General features: G+C 47.6%; 1 protein-coding gene across 1 annotated transcript in view; it reads left to right on the forward strand.

The window, feature by feature from the left end:
• Positions 1 to 15,403, forward strand: part of LOC306752695 (neuropilin-2-like) — a gene marked incomplete at both ends in the record, with an annotated part of 51,893 nt that overhangs the window by 9,694 nt on the left and 26,796 nt on the right. Inside the window, 2 exons of the mRNA XM_079236489.1 lie at positions 6,889 to 7,070; positions 14,266 to 14,496. Coding sequence (XP_079092615.1) covers positions 6,889 to 7,070; positions 14,266 to 14,496 — 413 coding nt within the window. The remainder of the gene's footprint in view (positions 1 to 6,888; positions 7,071 to 14,265; positions 14,497 to 15,403) is intronic.

Genomic DNA, 15,403 nt, shown 5'->3' on the forward strand with positions numbered 1-15,403 from the left:
TTCTCACAGCCCAAGGCGAGCAGGGCAGTAGGAGGCCGAGGGAGGAGGAACGGAAACTGAAATTGCCTCCTCGTTTCTCCTCTCCACAGAAGGTTTTTTTTATTGGGATGAGTTTTTTCTTCTTCTTTTTTTTACACTCGCCTGGAGGGACCGAGGCCTTGGCCTGCCCTCTAGCACACACTCCCACTCAATCGCCCTTCATCCTGTATGTATGAGTGTGAGCATGTGTGTGTGTGTGTGAGAGTCAGCGAGCGTGGGTGGGGGGAAAAGGCGTCTCCGAGTGAGTAACTCTGCAACCATGTAAGTGAGTATTAGTTTGTAAGACTCGCTGCTCCGCTTCCCTCTTCCCTCCATCCAGTTGTCCATATCCAGCCAGCCTCCTTGTGATAACCCCATTTTAAAGGAGGATCACGGCTACATGTATTTATGCATAACCTCTGGCACTAATGTGTTTGCCCTTCTGTGTTCAAGGAGGATGCATTTCCCTTTGGGGCACAGAAATAGCAGCAGAAATAAGTGGAAAAAGCCAAAGCACGGCTCGATATCCCCGCGCTCTCCGTCCTATGCTATGCTTTTTACCCGGATTGATCCGAGGCCCTGTAGCGCTTTTACAAGCAGCTTCCTTTTTTTTTTTTGCCTGTATGATTAGGCACGGCAGTGTGAGGGAGCAGAGAGTAGATTTCTGCATGTTTTCACGGTCCTCCGCGAGGTTAGGGCCGAGGAGAGCCGGAGGGCTGCAGAGGTGGAGGGCCCGCCATCTTGGTCAAGGCTGAAAATCTGGCGTGACAGCTGGGATTGCAGAGACGGCAGCAGGGGAAAACCAGAGCTGTGTGCTACCTGAAAGACGCAGAGCTGCGTGGACTGGACTGCTGATCGCGGAATCACTTCAGGGACAAGAAAATACATATATACATGGTCATAAAGATGGTAAATGGACACATGTTTTCAGTGGATACGCTTAAAAACAAACACGTACGCACTTAAGCACGCAACCTATCTGCGTATGAATGCTCATGAGCGATCATACCGCCCCTTGGGCACTTTACGCCTTTATAAAACCAAGAAAAGTGCTTGGTCAGCACAGCCAAGGGGTCTGAACTCTGGCTAATATCCCCGGCCAGCTGGTGATTTCCCCTCAGTGGGTTCAAACAGTCAGTCCTCTGACGGTGCAAGGTAGCCAAACCGCGGCTCTACTGCAGCAATCAAATCCCAGCCTTATGCAGGCACTCCGTGTCTGAGGTGGCACTTTAATTCAGGATTTCATTTCAGGGGGAGTCCGGCCACGTGCCAAATAGCTCTTACCTCCAGGTTGCCAGCCGATTGATGTGAACTAAATGTAATAAAGGCTAGATGAAATATCAGGCCCATATCTCTAATGCAATCTGCCATCGCCGAGCCCCAGGATGCTACCTAGTGATATACCAGCTGAACGATTCTCCCTCCCTCTCTTTGGCTTCATTTTCCTCCCGTTCTTGATCTATCTCTTTCCTCCCTTTTTGTTCCTCTGTTCCCCCTCTCCTCTCGCCCGAGGAGGAGGTGTTTTATTTTTACACACATGAATTAAAGATTGAAACTGAATCCCATATATATATATATATATATATATATATATATATATATATATATATATATATATATATATATATATATATATATATATATATATATATATACACAGGCACGCGCCATAAAACTGTAGTCATTCCGGAAGATCCATTTCCTTCCGCCTTTGTGGTTTTTATTTTCTCACTTATTTATTTGGTTATTTGTTATTGACTGCAGCCGGAGGTGGGAAGATTTGATGATAGAACTTTAGAACTTTACACACAGCTGTAAATCCCTTTGGACTGGGACATGCCTGTTCACAGTGAGACGGAGCAACAACTCTCCTGTGTGCATGATATCACCCTATTACTAATACCCAGAGGGGCTGCAGAGGGGTGTGGGATCAATGTCTGGATTCCGCTTGTAATGGGAAATCGATAGATGATCACCAATGGCCGGGGGCAGAGGGAGACGGGGATGACGGCGACCAGGAGGGTGACGGTTGAGAGGAGAGACGGATGAGTTGCCAGAGGTCACGACTGAAGGGAGTTGTTCAGGTTCCCGATTCGTCGATATCTGGCACTTGATCATGGTCATCAGCGTCCAGCGGTCATGATGTTGATATAATAAGTAAAAGCCATTTCAAATGCGTTCTTTAATTTCATGCACTTAATGAACTTTGTCAAATAAATCCCAGCCGAGTGGACTGGCGGATCTAAATTCGGTCCGGATGAATTGCAGCAATCTCAATCGCAAAAACATGTTGATGGAGGATTTATAACGCATCCAGCCGCGGCGGCAGGTCAGACAGCAGTTATAGTCTGATGTTTCAGATCGATGCCGCTCTAGAAGGTCCGGGGCCGAGCCCAGACTGCCTGTGGTCAGCGGTTTGGCCTCAGTCTTGTGTAAGTATGGCTCTGTGATGGACAGGAGAGGGGGGTGAGGCGTGAGGAGACGAGGAGATGAGGAGATGAGGAAGAGAGGAGTGCCATTTGTTTTGGGGGCTAGATTGAAGATGGCAGGCCCTGTGGATCTGCAGGGATTTCACTCGCAGCATCTAGTTAATATTTCAGAGGCACTTATGGTTTATTAGAGTCCCGATTGAGGGTGGGAGGAGTGGGTGGTACTGTGTGTGTGTGTGTGTGTGTGTATGTGTATGTAAAAGCATGTGTGTCTACTGTACAGCCTCCGCCTTACTTTCTGCTTCTGTATCCATCACCGAGAGGGAGACGAAAAAGAAGCGACAGACGTTTCTTCATTGTTTACCGGATCGGGATTTCATGCTCCGAGAGTGGAAAACACTCACTGGGAGGGGGAAAACACACACACACACACACACACACACACACACACACATGCACAGAGGAACAAAATAATTTCTACTGAAGGCCTCTAGTGTGTGAGCACAGCCAAGTTTGGTTTGCTGTTGTTCGCGAGCAGCTGTTGCTCTTTTATGGGCACAAACAAAATAAATCAGACGACGATGACGCGCCCCACAGCAAATTATGTGTAAATCTTTTGTGTAATTTGATGAAACTAAATGAAACACAAGCTAGTTTCTTTTGCAGACAGAACTCTTTTTGGGGAGTTATAAACCAGCGCTCATAGCAGGAGTGACTGCTGGTCTAGTTGGGAGGCGTGTAAATATACATACATACAGTGTGTACATACTGCAGGTGTGTTTCTCTGTGCTGAGGTGCCAATGCCTGCAGGGGACGTCCCTAGTCCCCGACAAACAGCAAAGGTGCGAAAGGCAATTAGTTGTTTTGTCGGAAGGGGCGGAGTGATATATGAGAGCAGAGGGAGAGAAGACATGTCTGGACTGGTGCAGAATTACTGGCCCTTAAGGGTTTTTAGTTTCCTCAACCCCTCTCCCTCTGCTCCAGATATTCTCTATGGGCAAACTGAGCAGGGGGGAGGGGGACTGGTGCCCCTGGTGCCTGTAATGGCTCCTTAAACACAGACCGCCAGACAGACAGAAAGCAGGGAATGGGTGGGGTGTGGATCAAAACAGCAATGATGGTATCTGGGCTGCTGGTGTGTGTGTGTGTGTGTGAGTGGTATGCGACGCTAATGTGCGCGCTCTGCGTGTACGCGAATAATTTATGTGTGTGTGTGTCGTGGAATGCGTCAAAGTGTGTGTTTTGAGAGAGGACAGACAGCGGGCTCTCACACGTCAGGCCCTCATGCATGTATTCATCAGAGCCCGGGGAGAGGCTGAGCGAACAGGTCAATAATCACATCTGAGGAACACTCACTCACTGACGCTAATCCACGACAGGAGAGAGCGAGGCGGAGAGAGGGAGACGGAGAGGGATAGAGACCCACTCCAAAATCAATTAAAACCTAATTAGGCTCTCAGCTCTTTTATCCTCGGCGTTGGCGATACCACGCCGAGTGTGTGTGCGCCCGCGTCCGTCAGTGCGTACATGTCGGCCTATCTGCATGTGTGCGTTTGTTGGCACATGTTTGAGTGTGTGTTTTCCCCAAGCATGTGTCAGTTACAGCCCTAAGCAGGCGTACTTAAGGAGAGCGGCAGTGGCTCTTACAGGCTCACCGAGGGAGCTCGCGGCTAAAGCCTTCACGATCGCCTCTGTAATGCAGGATTACAACCAAGACACGAATAAGAGAATTGGACAACGGCTTCTGTGCTCACTAGTAAAAGAGTTCTACTTTCTGTGCAGACTTGCTGCAACTGCTGATGGGACACGGGAACTTGTCTCCAATGGCGGCACAAATACACGGCTCGCTTTAGAGAGAGGAATGACATCTGTCTTTGAATAATTCACACGTGTTCTTCCATGCCGGTGCACAGATATAATGGGAATTGGTGAAAGAGCACTCCAGCGATTTAGCGTTGCACTTCCGTACATTTGAGGGCCCCGAGAGAGAAAGAACAGCGAGCAGATGGATCCGGACTTTTAGTCAAAAATGATGGATTTTAGCAATTCCCATAATCCAACTCAATACCACCGTTCATTGAACCCTCCATCTCTGATAACACAGCCTCATCACACTCGTGACTACTAAACTGATCTCGATGTGAAAACCAAATCACAACTGTTTCCAAACTGCCTTCATTAAAATTGTGATCATATATGTTGTACTTTAATGAAAACGAGCGATTTAATGGTGGTGGCAGTGTTGTGGTGACATTACAGGCTCATTGCAGCATTTTCTCCCTTTGATCCTCACCTGTACATGTGCCACTCTGATCTAGATTAATGTGGCTGGGATTATCCCTCCATCAGCAGTCTTAGCTCGAATGCTCTGTATAGGAATCAGAGCGCTGCAGGAATGAGATAGCCCCCAAAAAAAGAGGCTTAGTGACTCTACTTAATCCACGTTTTATTCCAAGACGCACACAAAAGCAGTCTTAGTGCTTAGATGCCATAAATGAACACAGCCGAGTGCTGATTGGTAGCTCTCAGATTTACTCGCTACTTTTCAGTTTGAGGAAGTCGTGAGTTTCCTGTTTTCGAATATTAGCGAGATGCCGCGTTTAAAAAGTGGATGAATAGCCGGAGACGTCTGCGGAGCTTCAATCCGAATCAAAGGAGCCATCACAGTAATTAGTGAGACAACAGCGGCCCTGTTGTCTTTTTGACGGCTTCGTCATGTGATCTAATTGAGAGTGTGTTTGCGTTGGGGTATGATGGGAGGGCGTCCTGTGGCGATGCAGTTAGTCACGCGGGGTGAAGAGACACTTAGTAGCACTGGAGAGAGAGAGAACTATTACGAAGACCAAAATTACAAGGAAATTTGTCACCGCTGCGCAACTTGAAATACAATAACATGCAGATTTAGCCAAAAAATGCAGGTTTCACACACGTATACTCAAATATGCTTACAAGAAGAGGAAGAAAAGTGAAGGTTACTTTTGGAATGATTGCTTGTTTAGGAAGAACATCACTCAAGTAAAGTACCGTGTAACTCACTTCAAACAGTACTTAAGCACTGAGATAATAACAAACAGAAATTATGGAGTTTTGCACACCTTCCAATATTGTCACAACCCCAAATTATTACCTTTTTAAGCCTGCCGCAGGCATGGGCTGGCCCTTTCTTAATCATATCAACAAAGCGATGCTTTCAAATTATTCGAGGTAATGCACACTGTGTTTTATTGCAAATGACAGTTTTCATTGTCGAGCACTCAGCCGTCTGAGGCCTAAATATGTTGTCAAGTAAGTGGAGGAGTAGCAACGTTCTCAGGAAGCAGCACCTGGAGAACATGCATGGGGATTGTAAGTGTGACATGTACTGATCGTGATGCAAGGGTACTTTACCTTTAGAATAAGATTATCACTCATTGGGCATTCATAATATATGCCTATATTTGACCTGGCAGCAGTGTCATGGTATTCATACTCTGTCTGTGACTGTGCTGCTGCCTGTTTCTGATAATGTGAGAGGAATGACACACAGAGCTATGAGCTAATTATGGATCAGCCAGGTGGACTCTCTCTCTCTCTCTCTCTCTCTGTCTCTCGCTCTGTCTCTCTCTCTGTCTCTGTGTGTTTTCCTCTCATAAAAACATACACACACACACTCACTGACCTGACAGTTAAGAATTTGCTTTTATCGTTTAGGGTCAGTTTGCTAGTCAAAGGTTATAATGAGCTGAGAGCTCAAGCATGTGGAAGCAAAAAGAAGCGAGTCCACTTCACATTTATTCATCCTAATTTCTCTCTGAAGCCCCATCTCACCCCCCGTGCTGCTAATGTCCTCACCTTTCCTCTCTCCGAGCCCTCGCCTCTTTATTTTTTCATAAGCTCCGCTGTCTATTTTTACGCCTCCTTATTAATGAATCCATCCAGCTGTCCATTCGCCTGCGTCCTCGCCCTCAGAATGTATGTTCTGTTGCAAACACAGCCCTCCTCCCAGCTTGTTTTCTGTGATTTGGGGATTGCTCGCCCCAAGCTGATGTTAAAGGGATCCGAGTTTGTTGTGCCGAGCAACAATCGTCTGTAAGAGCTAAATTTATTGAATGCAGCTGAGGGGAAGGAGCACAAGAACGGCGGAGACGCTTTGACTGGGAGCCAAGTCTGTGGCAGATATATTTACTTGTGTCTTAATGTTGTGCTCCTAACTGCTTTTCTTGGACACTGTGTATTCTGTCCTGAGGCTGAACTCTGATGGCAACACCTGTCTGTTTTTTATTAGCTTAGCACGTTGCATAACCCCATAACCATCCATCTATGTTTATCTCCCCTCCGTGCTCTCCCTTTATCCCGTTCCCTACCTCTCTTAATTCCTTCCTGCTGCGTTAAGATCAATGCAAACTGAAGATTGTTTTCTCTTCAAGCAACAGGAAATCATCTCTCTTTGTTATTCCATCAGGTATGACTTCATCGAGATCCGCGATGGGACTTCGGAAAACGCTGATGTTCTGGGTCGGCACTGCAGCAACATCGCCCCGGCGCCAATCATCTCATCGGGATCCTCCCTCCAGATCCGGTTCGTCTCGGACTACGCGCACCAAGGGGCGGGCTTCTCTCTGCGCTACGAGATCTTCAAAACAGGTGAGGGTCCTGGAACGTGATTGGTGGTTTAGAAGAAGACACGTGTGTGTGATTCAAGGGCGTAGGTGTGTCTGGAGCCGCAGAAGCTATTTGATATCACAGCTTATAAAGTTGTGTATATATAGTCATATTATATATACGAAAACTATAGTTTATTGTATTTATGAAATCATAGAACAAGAATAAAGACAATTATTTACATTGTATTGCTATTTTACCTGTTTATAACTATCAAACTCTTATCAAAAAAAAAATACTGTCATGTGTTGACTATGAGACTAATCAAAAATATGCACTAAACAACTAAACAAGGTAGCATATCTTCGTCAAAGTTTGGCTTTGTAATTTCATAGTTATCAGGCCTACAATATGATTAATGATGTGTTACTTCTTGTTTAATTGTATTTAGTTTTAAAATCCAATGACTGTTGACATTTATTTAAACAAAAGAGTGATCTGATTATATCTTCTCTGTATTAAAGTCCAGAAACAATCGTAGGTTGTAAAATATTTAGTATATTAAAGTATTAAGCGAGCTAGAAATGTGTATCTCATCCAGTGTACAGAGTCTTTTCTGGATTGTTCTGATCTTCTCACGCTTTGATTTATTCTAATCGTGTTTCAATTACATTAGTCTGATGTGCATCATGGAATTCAAAGGGATAGTAGCTAATTCATGTTCGAGTCATGTTGCTTATTTTTAAGATGAAATCTGCTCCGTGTCGGTCAGGGTCCGCTGCTCCCCGCATGCCGTTTATCTCGGCGTCCAGAAGTATCCAAAGACCTTTGTGGGAAACATGAGTTTGAACTTCTCCACCGAACAGGAGGCTCCACTGTGCATTAATACTTGAGTTAATGATTTTGTCCCATGTTAATGGCCCGAAACGTGTGATCATTCACCCCGACACTCTTGCAATAATTTACATCAGCAGAGGCAGCCCGGCACATAAACAAAAGTTAAAGAGAGAGGAGGAAAGAAAAGTACTTTCAAGCCGCCCGGAAGCATGCGAGGAATGCTCGCTTAATTGGAGCAGGATCCGCTTCTTCTGGGTAGCGGGGGAGGGGTGATGGAGGGAGCTCCAAGGCAACTTGGAGTTGGACTTAAGGTTAAAGGTTTATGGGAAGAGGCGGTGGCGAGGAGATTGATGGGGATGAGTGTGTGCCGAAATGGAATTTTTCTCGAGGTCGTGGAAGTGCACGAGGTGAAGTGCACATTGCAGGTGAGATTGTTAGCGGCAAGTGTATTTGTCTTTGCTGGGGTTGGTGTGTGTGTGTGTGTGTGTGTGTGTGTGTGTGTGAGTGTGTGGCAAAATGGTCAGATGGCCTTGAGGCAGTAAAAAGATTTATGTGCAAGTGAGTCACCAGCTGATTGGCGAACCGCCATTTAATAAAATTTAGATATTTAGGACTCAAAATTAATCTTAATGGACAAACAAGTCATTAAACAAGTGTTTAAATTTAAAAGCCATTGAAGAAAGGTGAAAGTCGGGTTCATGGAGCATAAAAAAAACAGCATTCATCCGACGTAGAGCTCTTAGTTGTCACCTCCTACCTTTGAGAAATATCTCGGGTTTTGTGTCAAATGATTGTGACCCAGATTTGACTACTTAGCTCCGTTACCAAGGCCACCAGATTGAACCCCGACGATGCAATAATGTAGATTGTATCACACACACACACACACACTAACAGGAATAGATTGAAGGCTGGGGGATGCGGTTGCCATGGCTTTAACAAGATCCTGGTATAAATTCAGGGGGCATGAGAGATTGTGTCACTGTGTGAGCACATGTAGGTGTCTGCTCGCTGCCTGTGTGGGCGGTTCCACTCTGCTTGTTGTGTGAGATTCTGTCCGTCTGTATGTTTGTGGAGGTGGGATTATAGATGCACATGTGTGTGTGTGTGTGTGTGTGTGTGTGTGTGTGTGTGTGTGTGTGTGTGTGTGTGTGTGAGACAGACAAGGCAAAGCAGGAGTGAGTCAGAGAGTGCAAATGAATTCAGGATGCGTGATTGAGGCCATGTGTTAATTACGGCGTTCCCAGCGCCTGCACGCTCTCTCATCAGAGCGGTTTGTCTCGGCCGGGCCGGGCCACGGGTCTCCACTAAACACGGCTTACAGCTTCAGACGAGGAGGCAGAGCTCCGTCTGAGATGCGTTTATTCCACCAGAGTGGAAGTAATTGCACCGCCGTGACTTTTACCCTCGTTAATGGATTTTAGTTGCATTTCTGTGTACCTGTAATTACTGAGCCGCTCTAGAGGAAGACTTTTACTGACGTATGAGTGGATGTAACTGTATTTGGCTCGCGGTCGAAAGCTGTAAAGAGTGTGAGTTAAATCCTAGATTGCACTTTTTTTAGTACAGTGTGCAGTGGGCGATGTGTTTGTGTGTTTTTAAAGGGTGCGACCGAGCAGAGATAGACATCTCAGCACGCAGCTGGGGGACGTGTTCAGCTTCCTTCCTATATTAAACAGACAGGACAGCTTACAGTCTGGGCTGACCCCACCACAGTGTGTGTCTGGTTTTGGCTGTGTGTGTGTGTGTGTGTGTGTGTGTGTGTGTGTGTGTGTGTATGTGTGTGTGTGCGAGAGAGAGAGAGCGTAAGAGAGCGGCATATCTTGGCCTGTTTTCCGTACTATGAACTAATGATACTGCGGCTTGTTTTTGTTTTGTTCATTCAACTCTATTACATAAACGGTGACTGTAACAACTCTAGGGGGTTTTGAATTGGGCAAGCAATCTGTTTGTGTCAACATGTGTGTTTGTGCGTGTGTGTGTGTGTGTGTGTGTGTGTGTGTAATGGGGTACAGTGCAGAGAAATCTAATTATTTCCAGCTAGGAGGAGCAGGAGTCGACCTTTGACTCGACATCCATCCTGAGTCCCCTCCATCCTTCAGTGCACCTCCTGAGGGGGGTCGGGGTGAGCGTCTGCCCCAAAACAACATCCAACCACCCACACACACACACACACACACACACACACACACACACACACATGCAGTACACGTATGCCTTAATCCTGCCATAGCTACAGTGAACGTACACGCCTCCCCTCCTCCCTTTTATTGTTGTGGCCTACTTTGCTCCTACTCATGCGTGCTTAACCCTTTATTCACCCCCGACTACCCCCCCACCCCCACGCCACGCCCCATCCATCCCTCATACACTTTCACTTACACACAGTCATGTGCTGCTGACGCTGTTACCACGGCTACAGGGGGAAGACTTGCCCCCCCAGTCCCCCCAGTTCCACCACTAGCGCGGCGGGGGCAGCTAACGTCGCAGCCAATCCCAAGTCAAGGCGGGGGGCCGAGAGCACCCCAGGGCGTTGGGTCTCCTCCGTGACCGCTGTCGTGGCATCTGCGGGGTCACGGCGGGAGCGCAGCCTAAGGCGGGACCCCCAACCAAGTGCCAGTCACAACATTGGCCATGTGTGCATTTCTGATGCTGCGGCGTTGATTGGAAGCCAAGCGTCGCGTCGGTGACGGCTGTTACTATGTGGCGGAATGCCAACCGCCCGGTTCCATCCCGACGCCGAAATTAGACTCAAGTAATTAAAGAGCACAGGTAAATTAAACTCATGAATGAGTAAAATGGATGAGCGCGTGTTTAAAACAGATCAGAGTGGAATATAATTAAATATTAAGGCGCAAATGAGGAAATCGAAACACACACACACAAACTGCAGGAGGCTCTTTTGGCTCCAGATTAAATAAAACGCGTGCATGCCATTACACATAACAGAGGCATCAGTGTGACGGAGGCCTATGTAAAGCTGCTTCAGACTCTCTGGGTCCATAAAAGTGTCAAGCCGTGGCACGCCACGAACATTGTAAGTATTCTTCTTGTTCGCGATGTTGTTTTTGTGGTTGTTGTTGTTGTTATTGTGGGTTTCCCCCCCCGCTACGACACATTCACGCACGCACACACACATGCCCTCAGGAGACAATGTCTTCAATGAAATCTGGATGTGCGCTCCAGCAGGGTTACACGAGAGAGAGAGAGAGATCTGCTTGTCTGAGGAGCAGATGCATGTCAGACGGAGACAGGCAGGTAGAGAGAGTGGAGGGCGAGGCGAGGTTTTGATGTGCAGCAGGCGCCGCGCTCGTGCAGAGGTGAACCTTTAGCAAAGAGCTGCGTGCCGAAGAACGGGACGAGCGAGACGGCGCCAGGCGAGACGCGAGAGTTAAAAGAGTGAATGAACAACAGTCTCGGCTTGTCGCTGCCGAGGAGATGGGGAACGGAGGAAAGGATGGGAGGAAGAGGAAGAGGAGGAGGAGGAGGAGGGGGAGGAAGTAGGGAAGGGGGTTGCCCTGACACAACATGTGGAGCTGCTACTACATCAAGCACTCATGTGCAAGAGTCGAGTGGTTTTCTACCCAGCAACTGGCCCGCTCGCCCCCCTGCGTCACACTCACACTCTCAGGCTCACACCATGACCTCCCCCTCTTTGCCAGCAGACAGCTCTCGCCAAATGGCAGCTCATGGTGCGATGCAAGCACCAACCGGGGCCCTGCATAAGGCCGGCATGTGCGAGTGTGTGTGTGTGTATGTGTGTGTGTGTGTGTGTGTGTGAGACATGGTCGAGGGTTGACGGAGGGAGGCAGTGACAGGCACTTGTTTTTGGCGTGTTCACGTACTGTGAACTAATGAACGAAAAGAGAAAGGTACTCATGCATACGCAAAAACCCACGGCACACACGCAAATATATGAACTCACACAGCGACGGAACGTGGCGCCGCCGAGTGTGTGTGTGTGTGTGTGTGTGAAGCGAGTGCTTCGTGTGTGCAGTGTGTTTGCAGGCGATGGAGTCAAGCTGTGCTCAGATTGAAGTTTTTTTTGTTGGAAGCGGGACTCCAGACCGCTGCACCGTGACAGAGTAAGAAACAAGGCCAGTGTGTTACTGGGTCTCACGCTTACTGTGAAGCCTTCACACACACACACACACACACACACACACACACACACACACACACACACACACACACACGCACACACGCCTCTCATACAGAGGGACAAACATGCCGCAGCAAAAGATGAAAGATTTGCAAGGAGCTTAATAAAAGACACACACATTTACTAATGCATGCATTAACTGTTTCATTATGAGCGCATTATATACACATCTTGCTGCTTTAATAGATTCATAACATGCGTGTCTACTCCAACTGTAACTGTAGACACACACACATTCAAATGTATTTTCCACAGAGAGGTGAAGTCAGTGGTGAAGAGATATGAAGAGATATCGCTTGTAGCTTTCTGTAAATGATCATCATATTTCAACATGCGTAGTTATATATATATATGTGTGTGTGTGTGTGTGTGTGTGTGTGTGTGTGTGTGTGTGTGTGTGTGTGTGTGTGTGTGTGTGTGTGTGTGTGTAGGCAGACAGGCCAGGTTTTGATGTTGCAGTGTGTGTGTGGGAGTCGACACACAAGAGGTTGAGTGCTGCTTTTAACATGTGTGGGAAGATCTCATGCGTGTGTGTCAACACGCGCTCATGCATGCAAAACAGATCGATCGGCAGACGCGTACATGCAGTAGATACAACCGAGTCAAGGAAGACATGAGAGACAATTGGCATTAAAAAAAGGAAGTGGGAAAACAATTGACAAAAGGAAGCAGTTTGAGAAGAGAAAAGAGATGTATTGTACAGACAGTCTCCTGAGGTGTTTCCCCCTCTGTCAAGGCTGATTGGGGTCGGCTCTCTCTTCACCGAGTGTAGACAGGGAGGGCCAGTCGACCCCTCAGCTTTTATAAGGCTGCCTGATAATAAGGACTGGTGCCTTGGAGGAATGCAGAGGAAGGAATGTGCTGTTGACGTGTCTGCACTCCTTAAACGCTGCTTTTATGAATATGTATCTGCTTATCAAACGCCGCCTGGCACTTCTCTGAGACAACGCAGCGCGGCCGGATGCAACCCCACTTTCCCAGTTTTCAAGCTTCTCCCCTGAGTCTCTTCAACATGGCCTCCCTATCTGCTGTTCTAACGCACTCAACGATGGGAAAGTGCAAGAGCCGACTCTTTTCCATCTGCTGGTTATACGCTCGCCAGTTGGGAGCGTCTTGGCAAAGTACTGAAGTTGGCCTTCTATCAGTTGCCATTTTAACTGGAGAGAAGTTTGAAAAAAACCTGTAAGAGTGCTTATAATTAGCCAGAAGAAGATTTCAGTGGCATCGGTTGGACACAACCGCAGCATTTCTGACACAAAGACCGGATGAGAATCCTGCGGTCTCTATAGCAACATTATCACGTGAAGATATTTGCCCCTAGTGCCAAGCATGGAAATAGACGAAGACACAGAAAACTGACCTAAGTGTTTATAGCCCACATATAAAGACGGGGATGTTTTGAGGGCAGAGCGAATGGGCAGGAAATAGCCGGGGTTTGTGAATGAGGCTGTGTGTGCCGGACCGTCGGCTCTCTCCCACCCTCATTGATGTGCCGGTCCATAAACACTCGGCCGTGACTCAGGCCTCCCCGGTGCGCCGCGCAGCAGTGGCTGATGGGTAGATGATCTGAGCCACACAGCTGCCGCAGCTCAAGGTGAGCCGCCCAGGGCGCATAAATCTGCATGGATAATGAGGAGCCGCTGCAAAGGGCCCATTTAGAGCCATTACACAACGTTTGTGGTGTGTGTGCGTGTGTGTGTGTGTGCAAAAAGAATTATTGCGAGGTGAAGAGAGAGTGAGATTATTTATTTTGAATATATAGCATAGCACGGGGGTCCGTCTACTCTCCTCTTTAGCCTTCAAGGGGTCTTTTAAGTGTGCAATAAAGCTGTCAAACATAATATTACTGCTTTTCTGAAAGTAGAATAGATCTTTGTTCACATCTTTACCGTTTACCGTTGTCGTTTCAAGCATGGTGGCGGAGCTGATTGGTGGCATACGACAGAGGAAAAGAGCCGCTCGCGCACCGCAGCGTTAGCTACACCCACTTGAGCATTTACTCACTTTGTATTTTCTCCTCCATCGGTGATCATAAACGGTGTGTGTGTTTGTGCGTCCCAACCACCGCAGCTACTGTATATTCCAGCCCGCTGTCAGTGATGAACGACTCTCCGAAACACCCTCTGCAAGTCAGATGGGATATGCGAGTGTGATCGATTGCTCACTCCTGCATCTCCTCTTAATATGACCGATTGCTTATTCCGTTCTAAATATCCTCTCATCCTTTTGTGCGCACAGGGTCGGAATTCTGCTTCCGCAACTTCACCAGCGCCTCCGGCATGATCGAGTCGCCGGGCTTCCCGGATAAGTACCCCCATAACCTGGAGTGCTCCTACATGATCATCGCCCCGCCCCACATGGACGTCACCCTCACGTTCCTGACCTTCGACCTGGAGAACGACCCCCTGCTGGTGGGAGAGGGCGACTGCAAGTACGACTGGCTGGACGTGTGGGACGGCCTGCCGCAAGGTGAGGGCGCGCAATCATACACACTGACTCGTGTTCCTGGGGATAACACACACACACACACACACACACATCAAACTCTCATTCAGAACCCACACATTATCCCCCAAATTCCCACACAGAAATTTGCAAACCAGGCTCCCTTTGATGTAAGCAGCCTTGCCTTACATCGCTCCACATTACATAGAGGAAACGTTATTTCACACGGGGAGCTGGAAGTGCCTCGGCACCCCAAAGGAGCAGCCCTTTCCCATGCCCCTCTTCCTTCTCCATAATAACACCCTTCATCACCCCCTTGCTATCCGCCCTGTCCTCCCTCCTTATCACCTAGCGCTTCCTTCCTCCCCCGGGCGAGTGAGAGTGATGGCCACGATGAATATCAGCTTGTGTCCAATAGGAGCTGCCGAGCGTTGCGAAAGTGGCCTATCGGCCGAGATCAGGATGTGGCGAGGAAAAAACATTTGAAGGGCCTTTGATAGTGACCGCCACAGGGTAATGTTAGCTTCTGTAGGGCTGATGAAAATCTCATTAGTAGTGGTGAGTGGTTCACTTCCCACCTCTTTCTTGCTGACTTTCTTTTCCCCCTTTTTTTAAATATGAAGCCGAGAACTGAGGATTTGTTCTAATTATTCTATTTCCAGTTGCTAAAAAGGGATCCAAGTGGATTTAAAATTCCAATTATAGCCTTGAATTTGGGAGCTTTGATAGCTGAAAACAATTTATGGCATTCAAAGTTGAGAATTAGGAGGAAATTAAAGTGTAACCCAGTTCCAGTGAGGCGAGTCCTCGGGCATGAAAGAGAGACGGGAGACGAGACGGAAGGGTGAAGCATTTGGTGTCTGGTGACTCTTGAGACTATTGTAATCCTCGCTAGTGTGTGTGTGTGTGTGTGTGTGTGTTGTTCTGTGTC

This window comes from Taurulus bubalis, assembly GCF_910589615.1.
Source record: "Taurulus bubalis genome assembly, chromosome: 21".
In the NCBI taxonomy this organism is placed as follows: Eukaryota; Metazoa; Chordata; class Actinopteri; order Perciformes; family Cottidae; genus Taurulus; species Taurulus bubalis.